Source organism: Ambystoma mexicanum, chromosome 4q (genome assembly GCF_040938575.1).
Source record: "Ambystoma mexicanum isolate Mex_15411 chromosome 4q, UKY_AmexF1_1, whole genome shotgun sequence".
NCBI lineage: Eukaryota > Metazoa > Chordata > Amphibia > Caudata > Ambystomatidae > Ambystoma > Ambystoma mexicanum.
This window is the reverse complement of record NC_090928.1, coordinates 93,298,448-93,325,929: the sequence shown is the minus strand read 5'-3', so window position 1 is coordinate 93,325,929 and position 27,482 is coordinate 93,298,448. Positions and strand designations below refer to the sequence as shown.

The 27,482-nt window shown below is 44.9% G+C and overlaps 1 protein-coding gene across 1 annotated transcript in view; it reads left to right on the top strand.

The window, feature by feature from the left end:
- Positions 1-27,482, top strand: part of SLC24A3 (solute carrier family 24 member 3) — a 1,254,778-nt gene that overhangs the window by 1,173,370 nt on the left and 53,926 nt on the right. The window contains exons 14-15 of the mRNA XM_069607530.1: positions 5,163-5,277; positions 12,425-12,537. Of these exons, the coding sequence (XP_069463631.1) occupies positions 5,163-5,277; positions 12,425-12,537 (228 nt within the window). The remainder of the gene's footprint in view (positions 1-5,162; positions 5,278-12,424; positions 12,538-27,482) is intronic.

The window sequence follows — 27,482 nt, the reverse complement described above, 5'->3', positions numbered from 1 at the left end:
TTTCCGCCAAACTTCGTAACAAATCCACATAGTGGCTTCACCAAACCCACAGTAACTGAACAAATCCAAAATGGACTATCAATTAAGGAAGGTTTTGAAAGAACAAGCGACAAACTTTTTATAGTGGAAGGACAAAGTCAAACACCTTCTGACCTCCAGAAATAAGCAATAAAGTGTGGATTCTGGGGTGATAAAAAAACAGATCCCTGTACGACCATCTCCATAGCGCACAACAGAAAATGGTGAATAGGAACCTAAATGAGAGATGCCAACCCAAGTGGAAAAGGCCATTAGGAAAGAACTGGAGCCGAGCAACCAGATAAAACCCTTGCAGGAGATGGAGATACCCAAGACAGAGGAACATGATAATGCCTATGACAGGGATCTGGAACTTGCTCTAGCACTCTAGCTCTCCTGGACTATGAATCCCATGATCCTTTACCATTTGTTATGCTGGCCATCGCTGATGGGAGCTATAGTCCAAAACATCAGGTGTACCAAAGGTTGCAGACCCTTGGCCTATAATCAATGCTTTGAAGAATTGTCTGATGTGTTGTCCTATTTTGTGCATTTTTCCTGATTCCTCCAGTTTCTATGTGCTGTAATAACAGACTGTATTATTATTAGAATTATTCATATTATTTGAATGGCCCTCGGTTCATTAATCCTGGAAGCATGAAGGGTAAAGGACGGAGCCGTTCCTGCGAGGGATACAAACAGTTTAAGTATAGGCTCACTCCCATATCATATCGAAGGCCATTGCATAGCTAGTGAGCTCTCCACCTGGATAGTCCAGACGTGAGAATCGATGCTTGGAGGAATGGCCTGAGCAAGAAACACATATATTTATGCGATATTCTTGAGAAGAGGACAACATTGAAAAACTCCAGATGAGACCTGAGCACCTTGATGGTGTCAACACTCCATTCATAAACCCCATGGAGATGTTTGAATTTAAATGTGGCCCAGTGGATGACGTGCCCTTACACCCTGAAATGAATATGAAGAGTTACCTCAAAACTGAAGCTTCAGACATTTGTTCATTTATATAGACACTTTTGACAGACAGCCACTTTTTGGCCTCACAAAGTAACAGTTCCACAAGGTAGCATCACCGCACACAGTAACTTAAAAAGGGCTGACTCGGTTTATATCACCTGTTTATCCCCTGTCATGTGACAGGAGCCAGAAAGCAGATATGGATGGACAAAGGAGCAGAGCTAAAACTCCTAGAGCCATTGACATTTGGAAGAAAAGGCAGAGAAAGCAAAGGCAGTGAAGCCCTCGAGCAATTAGGGGTTAAGGTGCCAGGGAATAACAAGAATAGGTTTGCTGAAGGAGAATGAGCCATCATTTAACCAGGAGGACATCACAGGGCAATGCCTTTGTCTTGAAAGCAAGACAATGCAGAGCATCACTGGTTCGATGCCTGGTCACACAATTAGAGACTGGTCCCCAGTATTAAGCAGTTGGAGGGGGAAGTAACAAGCTGCTGACTTCCAGTTCCTGGCTACCATGCATGGAGGCTAAAGTTTGAGGGTCCATGAGGGGGCTTGAAAAAGGTGAAATGAGCCAAGAGCCTGCAATTGTTGCCTCAGACCCTGAACGTACTGCCTGAGACTGCTACTGAGAAGCCTGACAGTGTGTGTAGAGCCCGAGAAGATGCTGAGAAATCTGAAATATACCGAGAATGTGGTTTAAAGAAAGTTCCTAGAGCCTGAGACGGTTGCCGAGAAGTCTATAATGTGCCTATAGTGTGAAAGCCCACTGAGAAGTTTAAAAGATGCCTAAACCCTGGGAGTAGCATTCAGAACAAACTAACCAAAAACCAAATACAGAGGACTGATACTCCCCTGGGCATACCACTCTTGAATTTATTATCTATTGATGAACCTTTTGAGTTATAATATATTTGGGGATGTTAACGCTGCAAGGACTACCAACAACAGGCTGAAAGTCCCCTTACAAGCCTGGTACCAAACAATGCAAAAGGAAAGGGGGGAGGGGGGTAGCTTGTCCACTGTGCATATTCCTCAAGAATTATGCTGAAAATGCAGTTGAACCAAAATGATACAATCTTGTAATAATGGATATCTCACCACTGAGTGGTACCATTTTAACATTTAACATATGCTCTTTCAACAAACACATGTTTTCTCTTTCATATTTATTCAATTTTGGTGATTTTCATAATCCTGCCAAAACGGGTTTCGACCTCAAAATGCATAGGTCTTCATCAGGGCTGGTAAATCACCTTAGTACAAATCACTATTATATTATTATCATTTCATAACATCAACACATAGGATCAGATCATATTTCATGTACAATCCAAACAAAACATTTAGTTAACCATCATAGTACCAATAAACAAAAGAAACAATCACAATTAAAAGTTCAATACTGACCAGATCGCGAATCAAAGGTTTGTTCCACAGCATGAGGTAGAGGAAAGAGACAACAAATAAATACACGCATCGGATTAGCAATTTGTCATACAAAATACCTTCATATCAACTTCCATATGATTCAGCCTTTTTTTTTTTTAAAGTGTCAGACTCTCTATTATGTTAACTGACAGAGCTCACTCGCCGGGCATCGGTGTGCCCACCACCCATTGAGAACACCTAATTAATGATAGCCATTCATCAATCCTAATATTGAAATCCTTGTTTATCATTATGTTTCTAACTCGCATGCATGAATAATGTTTCCCTTACCTATCCTGAACCAGAGATGTACTCAATATCAAAGCCGCAGAATAAATTGCTGTTGGTTATTCTTTCCTATGCCAGTTACAAGTCTCTTGCCAGAGTACCGCTCAATGGATCGCTTCTAAATAGCCTGTACATTACAAATTTATCGTCAAAAATTGCTTTTGCCTCGTGTGCTATCTTATTAAACACCCCATCAATTAACCTCCATCAAAGCATTTAAAGCCTTAAACAGAATTCGAACATTCCCCCATTTACCTTCTATTTCTCTCCTTTTACGTTAGCTGGCTTAGCGCAAAGCACGCCAGTTCCTTCTTGCTTAGTTATACTGCTACTAATGAACCAGAATCAATGACGTCTGACGTCATGCATTGTTTTACGAGCGTGGAAATTACATTTGTGCATGCATGAGAGAAATAGAATGGTGCTAACATGAGCACAATATAGCACAATATAGCCTAAATATCGGGGAAAGGGATGTGAATGCGTGTGTGCGCGTGTGTTTGTGTGTGTGTGTGCACGCACCAGAGTTTTTGTGTGTGTGTGCTGATGCAAACAGACACAGTATTGCGCAAAGGACTACTTACATAGACAATTTTGCATCAATCAAGAAAGCACCTTAGCGAAGGATGCAGGCAGGATCAAGGGAGTCTAGCAGCAGAAGACGCAGGAATGCAGGTGCAAGAGGGGAGCACATGGAGGGATATTTCAAAATGATCTCTGCCAGGGGAACAGGAAGGCAATCTGGTGAATTAATTCCATAAAGCCTAACATATCGGCACATAATTTCAGTAATGTAGGGAAATTAATAAACCCGGAAAGAACACATGTATAAATGTGTGTATGGGATTTAGAAGTCGCAAAATTAGCTGGGGAGCAACACAGCACTGTACATAGCACATGCACCCCGCGGGGCACAGGTGGGGTGCTGGAGTAGCGGACGTAGCTGGAATGGGTAGGAAGCAGGCGAGGGGGGCGGGGGATATCTGGACTGAGAGAAGTATCTATGTATGTCATCTTTTACATTGACGGTATATCTGCCTGACAATGGCCCCAACCTTCAGATTTACCTCTACTGGAGACTCTTCATCCTGAAATTAAGAGTAGACCTTGATCTCTATGCTCCTCAGAGGCCTCACAACAAAGTCAATTACAAGGATCCTTCCATAGGAAGGTGCCTAAAGCCAGCACAACAGCATGTGCAACAGTGCATGCTGCTGCAGTTATCCAACATCACTTGTGGTAAGTATAAAGCATTGCATGATGGAATAGCCATGGTCTAGCCTTACATTACCTTCATGGGAAACAGCTATCAACTGCCTAGTTGCTAAAGTTTCGCGCCTAAAAACTCTTGTGTACGGGCGCGTTATAAATGCCACATCATATCATATCAAACCGATATCCTACCTGCACCAGCTACATCGACTGGCAGGACAACCGATCTCGGGTGGGCTTCACCATAGTGTTCCCCACTTTGGTTCCCAAACATCGACTGTTAGCTCTCTCCGCGGGTCAGTGTATGTTGTGATCCATCACCTGGAGGGCGCAGCCTTATGGTGTGCTTTTGTTGATGGGATTTGTTTTTTTGTGGGGGAAGGTGGGCATTTTTCTTTCTATGCAAAATCTGAAAGTGCGCGTTTATCAGTGGAAAATCTGCCTATGAGTGTTTCCTCTCCTTGGCCATACAGGACCTATATTTAAAGCTAGTGAAGCCCTCCTCGGGGTCCCCCAGGTACTGCGCTGATGTATTGCCACTGTTGCACTCTTGCAGGTAGTTGCAAGTTAACATGACACAATTGCAAAGGAAGAACATAGACTGGTACGCAGGGGTCAAGTCCTAAAAAAAAGCGTGTGGGGCTCATTTACATACCAATTGAAAGTGGTGTCACCCGATATTAGCATATCAATGTGGCCTCTGAAAAAAAGTGGGGGGACTCCATCCACCCGCGCGTACCCACGACTTGAGCCTTGCTTGGACGTAATACATATTGGAATTAGAGGGCATTTCCTGTCAGCTGTGACGTGGGTGGAGCGCCACTAGATTTCTCTTCTGCAAGCCCTGCCCAGTTGTAATGTCTTGAATATTCTCATGTTGCGCGTCTGCACACGCACAGGCCCAACACATTGCGTTTCTGCCCATGTGCAGAGAGTGTGGAATGTATTCGTGGGCTGCGCAATGGACTAGCAGAATTGAATTACATTCTATGACATATTCTTTAGAATTTCTTTTGCGAAGGTCGCCAAGTTCTAATGTTAGCTTCCAGTATGCAGACAAAAGGCCCAGACAAGCCATGACATAGGGCCTTAGCGGTATGCTGTATTCAAAACGGCCATTTTGTTTTCATCTTCTTGCCTCCTCCATTGTCGTCTCTTTCTCCATTACGAGCTTGATGTTTTCCATGCCGCGCATCCCTGTTTCTAACTGCATCTCTTTTTTCTGTTTGATAGGTTACAATAATTGGTTTTACACTAGGTATTCCTGACGTCATCATGGGCATCACTTTCCTAGCTGCTGGAACCAGCGTGCCAGACTGCATGGCAAGCCTCATCGTGGCGCGTCAAGGTAGGCCTACGCCTATTAGAGCGGCGCATGTCTGATCGCGTCCTTTGCATGTCTGTGTACTATAGCCTATCGTTTCAGTCTAACTGATCCACAAATGAACCTCAGTCGCTCTTAAACCCATGAGACTGAAGCCCAAGGTGAGGCGATGACCAGGTTCTGAAGAGTGTGTGAATTGTGTGTCTAAGTAATATCAGCTCTTAGTAATTCTGGTTCAGGTAACACTTTTTATGAGCAAAACCCGTTGGCTTCGCCAATGACATTTTTGCTGGGCGTCTCTGCGAGGATACATATACTGCGTTTTAATCAAGTGGTTGAAGGCAAACTAGTTTAACACATTTTTATTACACCAGTAGCACATGTATGTCCATGCTATCAAGCCATTAACACTCAGAAGGCTGCTTTTAATTTAAAATAACACGGGCAAGCACTCACAAGATGTTACTGCTTGATAAAGCAAGCTCAACGATTTCCCAGGAGAATGTGTTTTGGGCAAGAAGGGACAGGTAGTGTAGGGGGAGGGGTGGGGGGAGAGGATTTCACATGGCTGTGGATGGTCAATGGTGGTGTAAACTCAGCCAGTCATTATTAACTTTATTCGGCCATGGGGCCATCCAAGTACACATGTACATCATATGCATAACACATAACTCATATACAGTAACGATAACTTAAATTGCCAGCCAAGCACCCAGGCCATGTAGCAATATCTGCCGTGATTACTACTCCAGGGCACAACCTAATGTCAGCGACCTATGGATCAGTTAAGATGTACTTAGTTGGCAATGTGGACAACCATCCTACTTCCATTAATGGCTCCCTCAGATCTTTTCCCCAATGGGACTACATTGGCTCCAGAAAGCGGTGGTGCTGAGAACTGGTTCCTGTGGGTAAACATTGTTATATGGGGGGGGGGCGATGGTCAACCTCTCGCTCCAATTCCTAGTATAGCAATGGAAACTCTTTGCTCCCTCAGTTCAATACGCATGGAGTCAAAAGTACTCCCCCTGTTATAGCGTATTCTTGTGAAACTTGTAATATCATCTATAATTAGGGAACAGCATTCGTAAACCATAACATGCACTACCATTGTTTGTTGCCTTTATTATTCATTTATTATTATTTATCTGTTTCTCCTTTGCTTCGCACTTTCCACTTCTCCCCCCTTCCATGCACGTTTCCCCTCCCTCTCTCCCATGCACTTGCGCGTTCTCAATGTCACTGGGCCTAATAAGATCGTTGTTTTGTTCTCCCCTGTTCCCCTCATTGCCTTGTCGCGCTCTGAAACACTTGTGTATGAGCGCGATAGAAATAAAATATCCATATTAATATTGAACAAGTGGGTACACTTATTAATTAGAGATTCCCTAGCTTCAGGCTGGTCACTGACACTTTTAGGAACTCTATGTAGCTATAGCACATCCCCTTATGGGTCCCTTTCATATTTCCACACTCCATGCCTTGCCCACTTTGAGATCTTAGGTTCTACATGGCCAGCCCCTCCACCTGGCTTAGCACCCCAGGACATGGTCCTTGCCCCACGAGCATCCTACCAAAGCATCAGTCCACCGTCATGTTTGAACGGATTCATGTTGCCGGTTATGTGTTTCGGGATGAGTGTCAGGGTTGGCTAGTTTCCCAAAGACCCTTTTTGGGTATGGCGTCGGTGTAACCAATGCTATTCCCAGTCACGCCGGGCGGGTTTGCACCCGTCATCTGGGTGCTGTGGAATGTCTCCACTACTGGCTGAGGGGCCCTTGTGTTGTGCTCCATGCTTGGTTGATGCTCCCCCAAAGCACCTCCTCCTATTCCTCTACGATCTTCCAATATGAGCATGAGCAACTTCTTCAAAGCCGCCAGTTCATTAAGGACGAGGGAGCATTTACATCCCTGTGATGGTCCCTCGTCGACTTGTCAGGGGCGGAGATGGAGGGCGTTCCGGAGGGGGCTAATATGCTGGGGGAGTTAACGCTCTTTTCCAGCAGACATGGCCTGCCGCTTATCTTTACGATGTTCAAAACCTCTCAATGATGTAGGGGCAGTGGGCAGCGGTGGCATGAGCCCTCCCCCATGTGACCCTTTTTTGGAGAGACTGGACTCTGCGTTCGGGATTGTAACATCTTTGGCTCCCTCTGGATTAGGTGTTGCAGGCTTTGAAGCTATGGCGATGTCAGGGTCATCAGTGCTGTTCACTAAGGGCCTCTTTTCTGGCTGATTCTTCAGGGTTACAGGAGTGGGGATGGGAGATGTGGGGGTGGAAACAGTTGCAGCCGCAGATCTGGGAACAGTTGACTCGTGACCCCCTGAATTGTCCTGACCCAGATCGGGCCCCCTCGACTGGGCAAGTCCGGAGAAGAAGCACTGCGAGTAACCGGACTGACGGCAGAGCAGCCTAACCCACGATTCCATGCGCTGTTTGCCATCGCTCCATTGTCATTTCTTTTGACGTCGCTGATAAATAAATTGTCCTCTGTGTTACTGTTAGTAGCTTTGCTCCCCATAATGTCCACGGTGCTTCCCACAAAATGATTAATCTCCTTAATAAGGTGTAGGCATCCCCCATGAGCTTAATATGACTTTGTGTCTGTGCCTTGATACTACACGGGTCAGAGCCTGATATGATATGATATTATAGGTTATTTAAAATGCGCTTAATACCCGGAGGTTTCTAAGCGTGGACCCGGGGATCGAACCGGAGTTGCTCCATGTTGTCTTGGACCCGGGGATCGAACCGGTGTTGCTCTATGTTGTCTTGCTTCCAAGGCGAGCACGTTGCCGCTGAGGTAGCCTCCCGAGATATGGGCAGTTCAGCAGGTTGCATTTGATGGTTAAGATGTTCCCCTTTATTTGGGCAAACATGGGAAAGCTTGCGGTGGTAGTGCTAAGGAAGGTGGGGGTACAGCCTTTATATCAACCATTGCAGTTACAGCTGCCATGCTAAAATGAGTGGGGGCAGGCAGAGGTGGACTAGATAGCATTTCAATGTGGGGAGGTAAATGTTCAAATAGCCCCCCACCCCAAGTCACGGCTCCTCACCTTGTCTTGAAAATTCATCAACACTCTTCTTTTGATAAGCAATGTGCTGCAGTACACAGGCGTCCCCCTTTACCCCCGGTGACCTAACACCCCGCGGCAGCACAACACCCCCTGCCCTTGTCCGGCAGGCTTCTCCCTGTGGGTGAACCTGGGTCCTCTTCAAGGCAGGAGGGTCAATTAATTAAGAACACTCAAACAGCACCATCACAGCACAGCATCATCACAGCACGTCGTACGTCCACCAGTCAGTGGCAGGGAACAGGACACAGGAGATAAATGGCGACCTCCTTGTGATCAACGGGGGCATGACGAAATGAATAAACAACGCAAAATCGGTCCTATCACATCCACAAAAGAGAGAGATGATAAAAGCTATTGCAGGCTGTCACATGGAGCCTCAAAGACACTTCCCGCGTCTTATCCGCTACGCAGGACGTCGTTCGTGAGGGTCACAGATACCAGATGATTAAAATTATTAACTGCCCTGTAATGAGACACTGCTCCCATGCATCCACCTCCGTGAACAGCCTGAAGCGAACAGCCGCAGCATGCCCTTCTGCGTGGGCTTCGCCGGCAAGGGGGTGCCTGTGACGATGTATAGAAGAGTGAATGCCGCTGACTGGCACTGTGTTGTGAAAAGTCCTGGGCCACTCTCAACGCTGCCTACAGCCAAAAGCGGCAGTGCGCCCTTCTGCGCGGGCTTTGCCGGCAAGGGGCTGCTTGTGATGATGTATAGAAGGGGGCATGCCGCTGACTGGCACAGTGTTGTGAAAAGTCCTGGGCCACTCTCAACGCAGCCTACAGCCAAAAGCGGCAGAACGCCCTTCTGCGCGGGCTTCGCCGGCAACGGGCTACCTATGATGATTTATAGGAGGGGGCATGCCGCTGACTGGCCCAGTGTTGTGAAAAGTCCTGGGCCACTCTCAACGGAGCCTACAGCCAAAAGTGGCAGCGCGCCCTTCTGCGTGGGCTATGCTGGCAAGGGGCTGCCTGTGATGATGTATAGGAGGGGGCATGCCACTGACTGGCACAGTGTTGTGAAAAGTTCTGGGCCACTCTCAACGCAGACTACAGCCAAATGCGGCAGTGCGCTCTTCTGCACGGGCTTTGCCGACAAGGGGCTGCCTGTGATGATGTATAGAAGGAGGCATACCGCTGACTGGCACAGTGTTGTGAAAAGTCCTGGGCCACTCTCAACGCAGCCTACAGCCAAAAGCGGCAGCGCGCAATTCTGCGCGGGCTTTGCTGGCAAGGGGCTGCCTGTGATAATGTATAGGAGGGGGCGTGGTGGTGACAGGCACAGTGTTGTTAAAAGTCCTAGGCAACTCTCAACGCAGCCTACAGCCAAAAGCGGCAGCGCGCAATTCTGCGCGGGCTTTGCTGGCAAGGGGCTGCCTGTGATAATGTATAGGAGGGGGCGTGGTGGTGACAGGCACAGTGTTGTTAAAAGTCCTAGGCAACTCTCAACGCAGCCTACAGCCAAAAGCGGCAGCACACCCTTCTGTGCGGGCTTTGCTGGCAAGGGGCTGCCTGTGATGATGTATAGGAGGGGGCATGCTGCTGATTGGCACAGTGTTGTGAAAAGTCCTGGGCTGCTCGTGCACACTACTCCTGCGTGGGCTTTGCCAGCAAGGGTCTGCCGTTGATGATTTATAGAGGGGTCGTGCCAGTGACAGGCGCAGTGTTGTGAAAGTCGTGGGCCCCTATCAACACAGCCTGCATCCAACAGCCGCAGCGCACGCTTTTCTTGCATGGGTGTGTAAACAACTAAAGAACACCCACAGATGTGATCCCCCTCTCATCCCATCTCCTTCCTAGATGTACTGAAATGAAATAGGGTTGGCTTATAGGTGGTGCTTTTTTGCTATCCATTAATTGAAACTGAAAAACAATAGCTCGGCACAGAAAGGTTCATGCAATCTGCCCTATATGGAGGTGAAAGATCCACTTGACAATGCATTATGGTACATTATAATATATGGGATCCTACTTTCTAACACCATCCTTTCATCCAGAACAGAACTGCGAGACTTGTCCTTGGCCTCAAGCCCAGGGACCGTATCTCTCCAGGACTGAAATCTCTGCACTGGCTCCCAGTGGCTGCGAGGATAAAGTTCAAAACCCTCTGCATTGTCCACAAGGCCTTCTGGGGCCTGGGTCCTAAATACCTTCAACTCTCTCTTCCCAAATATCTTCCTTCCCGAGCCCTTCGCTCATCCGCCTCCAATTCCCTCAGGGTTAGCCGCTTCTCGAATCAACGAGCTGGGGGTAGATCTCTCTCCGCGGCAGGGGCCTCCCTCTGGAACAGCCTTCCTGCCTCCCTGAAACTTGAGGAGAACCATCTCCGATTCCGGAAGCACCTCAAATCCTTCCTCTTTGCTTCTGCTTTCTCTCTCCCTCTCCCCTGCTGAACAGCTAATTTAATTCCTCACTGAAACTGCACTGATCCTGCAACTGGACCACTCTAAACGGCCTCAGCCCTGGGCCCTGCCACTCTCCACTTGCACTGATGCCCTGGAACCCCTTTGCACTGCGGGACTGTCTCTGTATCCCTACAGCCCCCCCCCTCCCCCAGCACTTGTTCTGCACTTACCTCACACTTGCCACCAGCTGGCCCTATTTATTTATTTATTACGTTACACCACTTACCTTGTACTGCACTTCCACCCCTCCCCTTCCCCTTGCACTTTTCCCCCTCCCCCACCCCTGCACTTGCGCGATCTGAATGACACCTGGCCTAGTAAGATCGTTGTCTGTCTCCCCTTGTCCCCCCCTCCCTGCCTCGTCGCGCCTTGAAACACATGTGTATAGGCGCGTTACAAATACCATATCATATCATATCATCTTCCAAGCTGGTGTTGCCTAAAGCTGCCTCAAGGAAGTCTTAAAAAAATACCCTTTACTAGTACTAATTAAAAGACCATGTAGTGGCATAAGTCTCATCGAGGATCTGCTGTTGAGTTCCTCTTGGAGCTCCGATTGCACGCGTCTTCAAGTGGTGACTTAGCTGTACTTGGTAATTTTCCAACCCTACCCTCTCTTTTTCTTTTGCATCAAAATCCAAACGTATGAATGAACATATCTGCAGTGCTGAAAATGGCCGCTGCGACTGAACCCAGTCTCAACTTTGACTGGGAGCTTTGGGCATCTGTATTAAAAGAAACATGGTATAATGGGCACATGTGTGTGCGTGAAACACAGGCGTGACTACAGAGAAATAATGTTTGTCAGTGGGTATGGGATTCGTGAATTGTCGGGGTTGGCATATGATATTGTAGACCACGAATTAATCTTCTAGAATTATTTTGGGAAAATAGACATGAACCATGCTTAGAGGGGCTGCCACGTGGCGTGGACAGTTTACTCCTTATCACAGGCATGCCACTTTTTATGTCCAGGACTTTTCTTTTTAAAATCATGTCTCATGGGTTCAAATGAAGAGGACAGAGACTAAAACTCTGAGAATGCATTAATTAGCCATGGCACCTTGAGGTGAGGTCGAATTCCCAGGCATCAAGTGGAAACTTAACGTATCGAATGAAGCAAGGGTTTTAAGATGGGCTTTGGGCACCTTAAGCCTGGTAATTCTCCCTACCAGCCGCTGAGACGTTTCACACCTATGGATCCGCCTATCTTGCTCCACCCGCCAAAGAAAAAGACTGCGGGTGGTCTCTGGGGTCCCTCTGCACTACATAGCCATGGAAATAGGGCCACACAGGGGACGCCATACTGGACGTGATTTCACGCTGCTCACTGCGCAGACAAGCCCGGGCCTGTGCACTTCAGGAGCCAAAAGAAGTGTGCACCGGGTCTGGGAAGGAGCAGCAAGTCAGCACTGCACACGTGAGGGGCGGGGACCTGCGCACCACATTGAAGAGGACCACCTTACCCAGGTAGTCTTCTGCTTGGCTGAGCTCGGCAAGAGTGAAGATTCCAAGCAAATGTTGGGTACCCGGAATCTGGATGGATCACCTTGAGCATATGGTCAGAATTAGAAGAATGTTTGAAACTAAGACAAATATTATTAATACTTGTGAATTACCTTATTTCTATGGTGTTAAAGTGTGGAATGGTTTCCCCTGCTTCTGTTTATACCGGTCGGCTTCTCTTTCAGGGATGGGGGACATGGCTGTATCGAACTCCATTGGCAGCAACGTATTTGATATCCTGATTGGACTGGGCCTCCCATGGGCATTGCAGACCCTGGCAGTGGATTACGGCTCATTCGTAAGTGTACTCCTTCATAAAAAGTCAACAAAGTCATTAGAGATGAATGTTTGTTTGCTTTATAGGGTGACATCAACGCTACCTGATAGCAAGTTCTCTTCAGGCTACGTTTCCGTGTGGTTGTTGGTGGGGAATAATGGTGGCACCGCAGCCAAAGCGCTTCACTCACCCAGGAATTTAGAAATGCATAGCCCATTCCTATCAGCAGAAAGTCCAATTTTTAGTTGTATGCACATTTTTAGTAAAGGAACCACTGTTGACCACACGTGCCAAAACGTACATGTGGCACAGTTGTATTATGCTGGTCTCGTCTGGTAAGGATTTCTCGATTGATTCAGACAGTAATGGGGGTAAACAACAGCGTTTTTCAGAAGGCCATTCTAAGAAACAACTCTAATTTCATCATTTGTTGCGGACAATCAGAGTAACGGATTTTGGTGGGAGCCAATAACGATTCATCAACACCCATTTATTTAAATATTGTTGAAGGTTTTAGATTGTTGGGTTATTATCATCAATTTCATCCCATTAATAGGGTGGCTGTATCAAAATGAAGGCCTTTTGAAATGTTCATACTTTAATGCGGCTTCTGAAATCTGTACTGGAGTCCGGCATGTTGATCTGTGCAGGATTTGTATTCGTATTTATCCAATAACAGGGTGTCATTTAGAACAGAAATTACTTACAAAGTAATCAATATCAGAGACCAGGGTGCTACTAGGATAAGGTGTCTTTACATAAGAGCAATGCTATATTGAATAGCCTGTGCAGGTTGTGGAAGGGGTAAGAACAAAAGGCATAAACCTGGGCAAGGGACTAGTGGACAATTAAAGGGGAAGTTCAATCAAAAATTGTAATGTTTAAAAAGATGGGCTATAATCAAAAATATATATAACAAATATTTGTTTAAAAAGATCCTATATAAAATTTGTGGAAAATGAGGCTGAAAGTCATACATTTCAAGCACTAGGAGGCATCGATTTTGTGAAATGAAGGAGCCTCCTGTGCTTATGTTAACTCTATCTCACGACGCTAATCAAGCAAAAGCTCCGTACTGGGAGCTTTTGCTTATTGCTGCCAGTCCGAAATGCATAGGCCCCATTTCTGATGCATCTGCAATTACCTGAAATTAATTATCTAACACGAAGTGAAACATTAAATGAAGATTTTTATTATACAATCAAAATAATTGGTACTGTGCTATTTATTGAACATAATATTATAATAATATACCACATGAGTGTGGTTTCTGGGAGTGCAGCCCACACCGCTGGCTTCACGGCCAAGGTCTCGTTTCTATTTAAGTTTAGAGTGTTAGCCTGACCTCCTATAATAACTCAAGTTAATAACATATATCCTTCGACTGATAAAGAGTGCATGTGTGCTATTGAATCTGCTACGTCTTACAAGGTATGTGATGGATTATGTATTTTAAACTATAACAATCTTGTTATTTTGAACGGAGGAGGTATGCTCTGGCAAGCATCTTATTGCTAGTTGTGCATTGTTGCAATGTGGGTTAGGGGACAAGGAAGTCAGCAATTGCCATATCAATACAGCATGCAGAAATCAGCAGGTACCACTGATTACATATGAACCCCAGGCATAAATGCACGGTATGCCAATTTAAAGATGTAGGGAATATGTATCATTACTCTGAATCACCAGTGATCGGCTGCCGGTCCCATGCGTGTGTCCAGAGCTATACGTACATACACTCAGCTGAAAATGTCAGGCCTTGCAGAAGTAGTCCAATCCTGTCTGACTGATGAATATGAGTGAAGTGGCGGGCGGGCAGGCGGGCATGGGACTCCTTGTAGACAGCTTTGATTACAGGGATGGAGCACCTCATGGAAAACCATTGCAACCCCTATCCCTTTCAGAGGCACAATTCATAACTGCCACAGTGCTACTGCCTGGCGATGACTCCAGGGCTCCAGGGTAGTTTACCGCACTCCTGCATGCAGCACCCATTTAGTTAAGGAAGAAGAAGTCTGCTATGAACTGCTTTCAATTGGCAAATCCTTCGCGCAAGCGGAAGTACACGCTCTTGCCATTAAGACGCCGAGCACCGCTAGCAATTGGCGAGTCTGCGTTAAGGCTTTTAAAGCCATTGATACATTGTGACTGGTCATTTGGATGAGGAAAATCAGGCAATTATTGCAGAACCGGCCTTGTCCCATTTTAAAGTATTAACCTGCCTGGCCCTATGCCATCATTGTCAGATGGTGATCAATTTGCCACCTTCACTGTAGAAGAGATGGTGGGTGCATGCTGTTACGCATGCTCCTTTTTACAATTGTGCATTGAGATAGAATAACTAAGGTACACATAAAACATTAAATTGTCCTTAATGTTAATACTGTCACCTTCAGGGATGAGCATGGAAAGTTCCCAAATCTCCAGTAGTTGATTTTCTCATAATTGTAATTGTCATATGTATTGCAGTGAGTGGTGGCACGTCTAAAGCGAGCAATGCAGCACTTTAATAATATACCATTACCGCAGTTAGACAAGATAATATAATTCATTATGCAGGGCACGCATTAACTTCTGAAAAGTTATATTTATGAAGATGATTGGGTAGGCAGTAGTAAATAATATAGTATGTCAAACTTAAGAGACCTTCTTGTGGTGGTGGATGGGCAGGAATAGGAGCAGTGGTGGAGTGAAATGGATGGATAGGGAAGAGGTTGGAGGGTATAATGCCAATGTGGATGAATGGGAAGAAGGAGGCCCATCCCCTGACCATCAACGAAGATTCATTAAATACCCAGCTTATTTTGGTGGGGTGGGAGCTCTGCTTCTCCAACGCAGATGTTTGTGGCGAGTGGTGGCAGGGTCGCGGTTGGAATTCTTCTTTGATGCCTTGGCGAGAAGGTCCCTGGTGGGAGATAATGAAGATGCACAGCTCTTCTTTATTAATCTGTGCTGATTTGGATGTCACTAGACGTCTACCCATTCCTGTATTGTGGAACAATGTGAAGAGGATACTGGTGGTCAGAGGATTGGGGCTAGAGAGGGGTTCAAGTGAAGGCCAATTGGAAAAAGCCTGTCAAAGCACAAGATATGGAAACAATTCATAGTTCATGGATTGTGCGTGAAAAATGAGAAATCCATGAATACGATACAATTTCAAAGGGTGGTCAAATGACACCCTTTGTAAGAAATATATGGGATTATTATCTAGATATTGTGGGTTTAGCAATTCTGCAAAGTCACGCATGAGCCATCACATCATAACAAAAGAATGTTCACTGGAGACCATGTGAGAGATAAATAGGGGATTATTACCTAGATCCTTCAAGTAAGCAAGTCTACAAATTCAGGGATCTCTCACTAATCTGGTGGGTCTCGTCACGTGTCTCCCAAGCTTCTGATCCTCCTCTGAATATAAAGTAATTACTTCATGTCCAAGTTTAGCCTCATCCTGTCCTCTTCAATTGAAGCCTTGGTTAGGCTCTTAGACAATGTGCGGGAGCCTCCTCCACATCCATGAACACAAACCTAAGTATCATCATTGACCTGCTGCTAATGAAGGGCCATGCCTCTGAATGTTATTGCACAGACGTCTCTCACATACTTGATACAGCAAGGCTGATAATACCAGTATATGAGGAACCCGTGAAAGGATAGGACCAATCAGTATAGTTGATTATGCCAACAGGTCCAACATGGAACGCGATAAGGTGCAGCCCTTGCATAGATCTCCTGCCACGTAACTAAGGAAATGTACAGACAATAAAACAACTCCTCCGTCCATTCTCCAAGACACTCAACAGTTGCCTTAATGTCCAATTCTCATACTCACTGTGCAGGACCTTGACTGAGGGGATCCTTTTGCCCTCCCCCGACTCTTAATCATCAAGTACAGAGTTCCTGACTCTACTACTCGTTCTGCGGGAAGACACATGATGCTGTGTACTCTTCAGTACAGAAAGAGTCCAATCACTATTGTGCAGGAATAATCAATGGTTAGGGTATTTCTTTGCAGGATGATGACTATTCAAAAAGATGGCCCAACTTGTGGAGTGCAATCAGCTGATTTATGTGCCACCTATCAAACAGGAGAGTTGTGCTTGATCTATGCTTTTTTAAGGTCTCGCAAATAGTTTACGAGAAATAAATGAAATACCAGCACGATAGTTGGGTGGTCTTCACAATCATGCAAGAATGATATTTCTGGGTAACAGAACTGAAGAAACAATGCGCAATTGAATAGTACAAATTTAGACTGGTTAGTTATCCTTATCACTATAAACCTCTTACCTCTAGTTTATTTATCATACGAGTGCCCATTCTATGGAATCCTTTTGAGAAATTGAAGCTAGACGGTAGCTGCCTTCGCGTTCGACGTTTGAATCCCTGTTTATTTAGAAGTGACCAAACAAGAGCTTTTCCCAAGCACCCTCGAAAAGTCACTTCATAAAGAGAAGAGTTAACTGATGCCATCAATGTGGAGGCCACTGCCGTAAAGGATGCATTTTCAGGCTAGCGGGATGAGTGACACCGATTTTAGGCAGCTCACTCCTATACATTGATGACCAGCATGTGGTTATCATCAGAAGAGCTGAACATGTCTCCCGAACAAGAATCTGTTCACACTTGAGAGCGACTGCCGCTCAAGAAAACAGGCAAAATTGTTGCTGCAGTGCCATCAATGTTATTCGCTAAGATTTCACTGAAGTGCTGTGCAGAGTATTCTTGCTGAATACATTCATATCTATGTTCGATCACATGGTTTAGAACTTTCTTTGCCAAATCTCTACCTAGGGTTTCTCCACACAAACACTGCTGTGGTCTTGCGGTCAGTAATGCATATTCGAGTGCTTCCATGGCCTTCTGAACCCTGATGGCCTGGACCCAGCCTCCCTGGAGTCTGTTGAAAGGTTGTCCTCAAAATTCTTGGTACAAGTAAATACTTCGGTAAAGCCAGCGAATGTCTCATGGTCTAAGTGCTTATTTCAAGTATATGACTATGGTTTCAGCTGGAGAAGAATTATCAAGGACCATAGGTCTAAGTCCACTGAAAAAAATGACCCGCCTTTCATTTTGGTGCTGCAGGCTCAGAGAAGATGTCCAGTCTTGGGTAGACAGGAAGAGGAAATTGAACTGCGTTGTTATTGGATTGTGCCAGGTTGTGATGTGCTGTTTTATATCTCATATACGTGGGCTTGATCAATACTGATCGCCATGATTGATGATCGGAGGTTGATGGACAGGTTCTGCATCGGTACACAGACATTATTCGATCGACCAGGAGCCATGGACACCACCAGCAAGCGCTATCAATTCACTTGAGGGAGGTAAGCATAGGTAGCAGAGCCATGATGGGTATTGAGTCTTTCCTTGCTGCCAGTCGCCCCATTCTCATCCACTCTCCAGGTCCTATTTATTGGCCACCCGGCATTTCACATGGCGTGACTAATCCAATACACCCCCAACTTTCAATCTGCAAATGCACCAATGCTGGACCTGCCATCCCTGTTCAGGTTTGTCATGCCATGTCCATCTGTAGAGGGCACTGATAACACCTGTTTCTTCCTGGAGCTAGACCCGGAATGTGAAGGAGAGAGGAAATAAGGGGCAGCACTAAAGAAGGAGACTCATTTGTTTTTCATTCTGTGGCGAAATGATGTGAGAGTCAAAGCAGATTTAGAATCTGAAGGAAAACAATCCAGATGGAAGGGGCACGGATAGTGAAAGCCCGGTCTCTTACCCTGCAGAGGAGGAGCGGGAACAGAAAGAAGAGACATGTAAGTGAAGAGGAGGGTCTGGGTAAAACAGTAACATTTAAGATGGGAGGAGACAAAAACAGGGCCATTATTATGAATGCCCATGTAAACTGTACAGAGTGATTGGAAATGCATGTGTTGCTTGATAAGATGCCAGTGAGGTAAAGAAAAAGGCGAGGTGTCAGTAGAAGAGCGTCAGTTGAAAATGAGACGGACTGCTTCATTTTGAAGGGACTGCAGGTGTTTAACGACATAGGAGGGGAGGCCAAGCTAGAGGGAGTACAAGCAGGACTGAAAGGCAGAAGTGGTCACTGGGATCCAGTCGACAGAGAGAGAAGCCGAAGATTCAGGCAGAAAGGACAATGGTCAAAGTGGCAGGATGAAGACACCTGAGAAACATGGGGGGGGGGTGAACACGAGAGAGCGCAGTCAAATGTGACACAGAAATGCTTGAAAGTAACGACCGGGGAAGTACCAGCACAGAGGGAAAGGGCCAAAGGGAATGGCTCCAGAGGGCAGGACATTCACCACGTACCCAAACATCGGTTCATTCAGAAGGTAAGTGGAGATAAGAATCATTCATCCATGAAGAGATGGAGAAGCAGCAGCATTGGAATGTAGGAGCATTGCCATCCAGCTTCCTATCCCTACTTGATTAGGGGCTGGGTGTCATCTTGCGTAAGTAATAGCCAGAAGCGGCAATAAGAGAAGCAAGTGGCTAAACATCAATACTGAGCAGAGCAGGTAAAAGAGAGGAATGCTGAGGAACTCCACTGTGACGGGGGAGTAGAGGAAAAAGGTGGAAGAGAGACAGACTGAGATTGATTAGAAATATGTTTAAGAGAACCAGGGCCAGGGCAAGCCAATAATTGTGCAGGAATGAAGAGAAGAACCTGGATGGAATGACCAGCAGAAAAATCCAAAAGGACGGGTCAGCAACACCACCTCCGTCAACAATCATCCAGATGTCAGGAAGCGTAGCAAGAAGAATGGACATTTCCCTAATCTGGAACCCACTCATTAATTCAGATGAGCCTATAGGAATTGCTGGGAGAAGCGCAGCCAATATCACTTCCATCTCGATCCATCCAGCCATTAGTGCGACCAATAGCACGTCTGTCTAGGTCCATTCTCCTTGCGATTCTGACCCATCCCTGCACATAGAACAGATAGATCAACGAGTCAAGCCAAGTATGCGGTGAAAGGCAAAGGAGTTCTTTGCCTTTAACCACATGTGTGCATTGAGTCTGATGACCTCTGCACCGTCAGCGAACACGCACAGCCGAGATCTTCAATGGGAAATCTTATGGCAAACCAGGTGGCCACCACTGCTTATTTGATTAGGCTGACCTTTCCCTAGTGAAATAACTGGCACAATCTGTTGCAATAAAACTGGTACACTGAGGTTGGAATGGCAATCCCAGCCCTCCATGAGTAGCATATGCACAGTGTGGTAACTCAGGTGTAGGGTTTCTAGGCTGGGTTACTCTGCACTGCGCTTCAAAATCCTCTTCCACTGCCGGCACGAGAACGGCTGGATGTGGTGAAAAAATATTAAGAGCCATTTTGGTGTGTCCATGTCAACTAAAATGTTGGTCTCTACATACACACCTCAGAAAAATACATAGCATTATCATTCTTGCTAATAGTATTAAGCAACCACCCTCATACACCTTCGTGGCCGTGGCTTCCAGCTTACATGATAAGGCCCATTGTCGGGCCACGGATGGCCTTCCTCCTGCATTAGCAGGAAGTCTCCAGTTAATTGTAAGGCACTCTGATGGAGCAAGAGTTTACCAAACGAGGCCTATTTCAAGTGCTCCAGCATGTAGAGAGGTCACACCACATGCTGTATGCAGCAAAAGAACATCTCATCGAGAAATATTATCCAAGGGGTTTTCAGTGTACACCAAGAAATGTACACAAAGGTAATGGTGGCAGGCAATAGCAATTGAGTTGCTATCATGTGCTTTTCTTGGTAATAAAAGGTGTGTTTAAATGGATGTCTCAATATTGAGGAGTGGGAGACATCTCACTAACGCATGGTCAAGCATGCCCCTATTGCCTCTATTTTTCCTGCTTGAGCAGTTTGTTTAACACTGTGCTTCTCCAAACTGCAGAAGGGCAAGCAGTTTCTTTAGATGCCTTTTTCCCAGCTGTGTAAACTGTGGTCAGAGCATGTAAACCGAAGAGAATTGTGATGAATAAAGAGGCATTGTAAGTCGAAACACACTGCCCGAACATTGAACTTGATACGTTTGACCAACTTCTACTCTGCTTTTGATTTGCCTCACTGTTTTGGGTTCTTCGCAGTTGTGCACATTTCCGAAAACATTTTGGCCCATGTCTTCAATGGGAAGAATCATTCTATTCACAATTGTTTCAGATAAAATGGCGCTTGCTGGAGTAATCAAACTCAACCAGTGAGATGGATTGGAAACCGCAAGGGAATGACATTTACTGAATTGGGTGAAAATTAATTATTGTTATATCAATTATTCTTTCATGCAAGGTTAAAATGCATAACGTGTATCAAAGTTTAACTCATAGGTGGAACATGAGCTATTTTTACTTGAATGAATGGAATAGAGACTTAAACATTGATTATCTATTGATCATTGAAAACATGTCTACTCGTTAATCCAAAGATATAAACTGGATGTATATTTAAACAACATGTTAGAAAGGAAATTGTTCACCCTTTACTGGAGTCATCAATGGTACCTAGGTTGTCACCAACACCAGAGGTCAGATTATCTAACATAGCACCGGTGCTAAATTCAACGAATGCTTATGTAATGTGCATGGAAAAAACAGGTTTTGTCCAAATTTGTATTATCTAGAAATGTTTTATCTAGAGCAAACATCTAGCTATTTGTGTAAAAGTCTGATACATACCATAAAAAGAAATGTGTTTACTACATTTCTTTTCATGTCTCACTGTATCCGACATTTGGGCAGAAGTCTTGAGAAGAGCTTTTTGGACACTAGTCAAAAGTATTGTTATCTGGCATCATGTACATGAGCAAAATAATTAGCTTGAGCATCAGAGCCAATGGTTTTCTACAATTTTATTTACTGCAAAGATCTTTAATTATTAGCAGGACGAAAATGAATTTTGTTTTCAAAAGCAGGGCGTATTTGTAGAATATAAATGAATTTGGTCCATAAATATGCTAACCTTCTTTAAATTGTAATTTGTTGCTTTATTTTAGAGGTTAATATTTGTTTGTCATATTCCATACTCTTTATTAGATTGGTAATCTGTTGTGGCATAATTTCTGTGAGCTAGTTCTTGCTTTTTATTAATTTACTGTTCTGAATGTATTCAAGGATTACATATATTTTTGATTTCTCTTTACTCTTGGAAATAAGGGTTTCAGACAAGGGTCAATTTGCTGTATAGGGTCTGATTAACACAGATTTGCTCTGAAGCAAATAGAGTCATGCAGATGAGCATCTCAGAACTGGACTTTGACCCTCATACCAGAACAGGGTTTGACATTAAGAATCAATGAGCCTGACCTAAAACTAGCTCCTGGGGGTCGGGCATCGACCATTAGACAGGAGCTATCAGTGGGGAAGCAGGAGCATGTAAACAGCGCACCGCAATCTAACTTTCACAGGAGAGGCAAGCTTCAACTTTCTGCCCATTATATGTGATCCATTATGTTTTAAATGTGTACTAGATGTGTCCTAATTATCCTTTACTAATATTCTTAAATACTCCATATTAGTGTCAAATATGTATGTCTGTAAGGTACCAGTTGGCCTGGGAGCCAAATGTATCTCCAGGTAGCTGTTGATTTCAAGCTAACCAGGCTCTCCTAGGATAGAAGCAGGATCTAATTAGCTGTCAGCTCCTGAAAATCTCGAACCCGGCAAGAATATAGCAATCACCCTCGCGTTCGGGGGCATACATGGCTGCTATCGGCCTGCGGGTCCAAGCCTAGGCAGGCCCTAGTGAAGCGAAGGCCATGGCGGCGAGGGTTGTGGGCCATTACTGGCGATGTATGCCCCCGACAATGATAGCTATTCTCACCCCGGGGTCCTCCGAGGGTGCAAATAGGTTTTGGTCTTTTTTATTGGACATAGGATTTGCAGGTATACAGGAGCCCTATCTCCCATAAAAAAGAAAGATGGCTGCCGCCATAGGAAAGGGGACTTAGTCCCTTTTCCATTACAATGGCAGCCGCAGGCGGGAGGAGCGCCGGGAATGCAGCACAAAGCCTCAGTCCAACAGGTAAATGGTGAGGGAGGGATGGGATGGGGAAAGGGGCCGGGATGTCTTTGGGGTGGAGGCGGGGGTGGGAATGTGGGGAAGCAACCCGGAAAGGCTACCTGTTCCCTCTCCACAAACAAGATGCCAACACCTGGGAAAGAGGCTCAGGCCGCTGGAAAATGTGGGCAGAAAACTGTGTGTTCTCGCCTACATTTCCAGCCACCTGATTGGCTGAGTGCCCTTCCCGGGGTGTGAATAGCCAAAACAGGATAACATTTAGAGATAACTGGAGAATCTCTGAGATGTTCATGCACAAATGTGATTCAGGAATATTTGATCAAGGGCCTCTCAGAAAACCCCCAGTTTTAGATGTTGTGAATCAGGTATGGCATCATATGCAAATCTACAATGCTCAGGGGCATCACCGAATTTTGCTCCAGTGCAAATCTTGTTGATATAGGCCCCTAAAGCTTGCAATAGGAGCAAGACAATTGGATGACACAGGGTTACAGATCTCAGGGTTTGTACATCTGGCAAAATGTCATACTTGTTGCCGGCTCCTGTCATATTTCCCAGGCACTAAGGGCTAAATTTTGGCAATGTTAGTGGCCCAAAGGCAAAGTGACTTTGACTTGTGGTGCATCTTCTGGCTAACCTGCTGCTGGCATGTTCAATGCCATTGTGTAATTGTTTGAGATAAATGAAAGGTACTGCGACTGTTGACAAATGTTGTCTGTTCACAATCAATAGAATATTATGGTAAACAGAGACATTGGGCCTCATTACGACCCTGGCGCTAATGGGTTAACGGCACCGTAAAAGGCTGCGGTGCCGTTAACCCTTTAGCGCCTGATTACGAGGTCCTTTTGCGGGACCCGACCTTAACAGCTGGTCTACACCAGCCGTTAAAGTAGGGACCCGCAAAGGGACCTTGGTGCTAAGTACGGTGCCGCAATTTGCGGTACCGTACTTAGCGCCTTCCCCATTCCCATTGAGCCCTATGGTGCAAAAATGGGAATGGGGAAGGGCCATGGAGGAAGGGGGAATTACCACCCCGCCAACCTTGTAATGGGGTGGTAATTCCCCCTTTCTCCATGGCAGAGTCGGTAAGCTACCGGCATGCACCATGGTGCTAGTAGCACCATGGTCCTCCGCCTGGGTCGTAATGAGGCCCATTGCCATTTACATTCTGCAGTGATATCAAAGTAGGCAGGCGTGGACTGGTCTATAGGGAACTCTGGAGACTTCCCGGTGGTCCTGTGCAGCATAGGTCTCTTTTGTGTGGTAGTGCCACATTTTCCCTTAGGAAAAGAGGTGGGCTTGTTGAAAACGTGTAATATGGGGCCACTTAGAACAAATATTCCAGGGCCTCTTTTGTTTCCCAGTCCACCCCTGAAAGCAGGTTTCCTTTTATCATTTATTTCTTTTTTTTTATACAAAAAATTCTACGTACTATGACGCCCTTTGAATCATGGTTAGTTCTGCACATGTCAGCAAACCTTTCGCAAACTGACAGAAAATGCCACAGGAGCCATTGTAATACATGAGCCCCATTGGGTTCCACCAGCACTGCACCCGTGCACACCAGTGGCCATACATGGATATTGCTCCGGTCCTGTATCATAAGGGACAGGGCAAGAAAGTTCAAAGTCCTGTAATTGAACTGTGACATTTGCCTTTATCTGGGGGGAGGAGGGGAATGGCCAGGCTCTATGTCACATTTGGACTCTGACGGGATCCACAGCCGTCTGGAAAGGAGCTCCTTTTCGGATGATCTGCTCATTTGAGCTTTTGTTTCTCTGATTACTTTTTCATGGTGAAATCTGCCGGGACATGTTGGTACTCAAGACTGCTGTGAAATGAGAACTATAAACTAGGGGGTCGGGCTCCGAGTGAGAATGCTGCTTGGTCTTATAAGAGTGCCCTTCCTGTGCAACAGAATCTGGTCTTGTATTGTCATGGCCGGCCTAAGGGAAGAATTCATTCTAATTGGGTAATGGGCATTCTGCTCTGTTTATTCCGAAGACACTACCAAATCAGAATTAAGAGATCATATTTATGAGGTTCTGGTTGTTACAGAAGGACCTGTAACGTGATAATTCTTTACACGTTAAGGGTAAATCTTTGGAAAACACTTTTTACAAAAATAAAATATGATGGTATTAACTGTTAATGTTTTATTCTCTGCACATTTCACAGTGGGGAGAAACAACATTGAGATCTATCTATGTTCTTGCGATAATGGTCCTCCATTTTGTGAGCGGCTTTCAAGCCGTTAAAGTGGAGGAGAGACATCGGAGGAGAGGAAGTGGAGTCTGTTATAGCAGCAAAAGGAGCAAAGTAAAAGGTTGCATTTTATTTTACTTTACACGAGCAAGTTTACTTATCTATTAATTCCATCCCACTGACAGTACTAGTACCAGTAGTAGTAGTGGTAGAAATATTGCTAATACTACTACCACACTTAATACCTCCATTAACAGGAGTAGTGGCACTTCTACCAGTAGAAGTCACATGACTTATTCCACCAAATAATGTACCTTTAATAAAGGTAATATTACTATAAGTACTACTAGCAGGGTGACTATAGTAAGTAGTAGCAGTACTGCCATTTGTATTCACTCTAATAGCAGTAGTAGCGTTGTTTCTTAAAGTGCCAGTAGTATTACCACCACTACCAGTAGTAGCATTATCAGCAATGTTTATGCTACTAATGATACTAGTATGAGTTCTACTCTTGATATGATTACTATACCTACTACTGGCAAAGTAGTAGTAGTATTAGTATGTGTCGAAAGACGTGTACCACAGCTAGTAGTACTGCTTCTAGTAGTACTGATAATAGTAGAACGAATGCTAGTCATGCTAGTGTTAATAACATTAGTAGTACTACTAGTAGTAGTAGTAGTGAGAACAGTGCTAATACTTTCATTAACATTATTAATAGTAGTAGTAGTACTTCTGCTACTGGTAGTGATAGTAGTACTGCTATTGCTTTTCGTAGTAATGCTGCTACTACTGTCACTAATAAACATGGTAATAGTTGTACTACTAGTAGTTTAGACTTTAGTTCTACGCCTACCAGAGTAATAGTACTGGTAGGAATAGTGTTACTAAAAGTACTACTACTGGTAGTAGGAGTAATATTACTGCCACTTGCAGTGGTCCACCTACTACTGGTATTAGTGGTACCACTGCTGGCAGCAGTACTATCACTTCTACTTATCATAGTATTATTACTTATGGCCCTACTACAACTCCTGCTGGTGGGGCAGGATGAATAGTTTAGTAAACCTCTTGCTGTAAAAACAAAGCTATGCAACTTATTAGTTGCTGTTTGGTGCTTAAATAGATCTTCTGGCTGCCTTTCAATCCTTCTCTGATGTAACTCTTTCAGGGCTTGAAACAGCTCACAAAATGGATGACAACCACTGCACGAAAAGTACCTACAAAAATGTTTTAAAAAAAATAAGATATATAGTAAAGTTTTCCATTGGGAAATAAGACTCAAATAAAATATTAACAGGGTCATTAGGCGTTGGGAGGTAATGGTAAATCTGTTGGTATTTGCTAAATAGTGCCAAAATTACAGTCCGCCCAAGTAAGTGTGGGGAGGTACACTTACCCATGGCGGTATTCTGATGGAATGCCACCGGCAGAAAGTACGGAGCATTTTCATACCGAAAATAAGTCTTTTTTTTTTAATTTCAAGTGTACCCGAAAATATGTTTCACTTTATATAACTTTTCAGAAGGGAAGCGCAGGAGCTTCCCTTCACTGTTATAAACAAGTGTTTAGAATGTGCCATGTTAAGAGGATGCAAAGGGAAACCCGCCATTTGGACACAAGGCAAAATCACCCCTTCTCTCGTTCAAAAAGAACATGCTAATCCAGCTATCCAATCAATGCCTTGGAAAAACTCAATTATCCCGTCTCCTTATAATATCCCTCATCATTGCTAACCTCTAGACCCACACTTGCCACGTAATACCCTCCTCCACACTCCATGTCAGCTCTTGACTTCCGTGCCACCTATACTTTCCCCCGTCTTCAAATAGTAAAAGTCTTGCTTGCTGTTGATGTGTTATTACCCCTGTCAATAATCTGTGTAAGAATCCATGCATTTGCCAATGTATCCCTATTACAAGTATGAGCTTAAATGCAGTTCAAGGTTAATGTGTGGTATCCAAGGCAACTACAGGAACAAACTGTAAGGATAGTCTCGGACAATTCGATGTAGAAGAGAAGGCAGTGTTGTGTTAGAACCCATCTTCCTCACCACTACAACTATTATATGGACATGCATTAGTCAGCAAAAGGTTATCTAGGATAACTCCATGGCCCTCCTATCAGCAGCTTGTACAGGCTTAGGGATTAACCGTGCAAGTGGAACTTAGTGATGAAACAATAGGACATGAGAATAGCTCATCTGCACACGTGCCTAAGTCATACAGGGGCTTGTCCTTTCTTTGGATACTTCTAATGATTGTGGATAAGCTTTCTACAATTTGAAAGTCCCACATCTGGGGGATAGCTCACAAGTAAAGATGTTGTCTCCGACATGAGAGTATGCAGAACTTCACAAGTGCGAAACTCACAGTAGCCTTCAATCATTCTGTGGTCAATAAATCGACTACCATAATAGGGTTTAGTGGTAACACTCCGTATTACATCACGTGAAAGTAGGAGGAATTTGTTAGAAGGTTCTATGTGAGCACATACATGGTTATTCTTATTATATTATTATCTTTTAAAGTGATGACTCAGTATATTAGCACCCAGGGCGGTGGGGGAGGGGGTAGCAGCCAATCAGGTTCCGTGGATCATGGGCTGAAACCTCTGTTCTCAGCCCGCGTCCGATGGAACCTGCAGGCTGCCTCCCCCACCAGTGGCTGCCATCTTCTACCCGCCCTTTTCCTTTTTTTACAAAACATATCCCAGCCTCCCTCCACAGTCCTTCTTACCTGATTGTGGCGGAGGTGCCTACC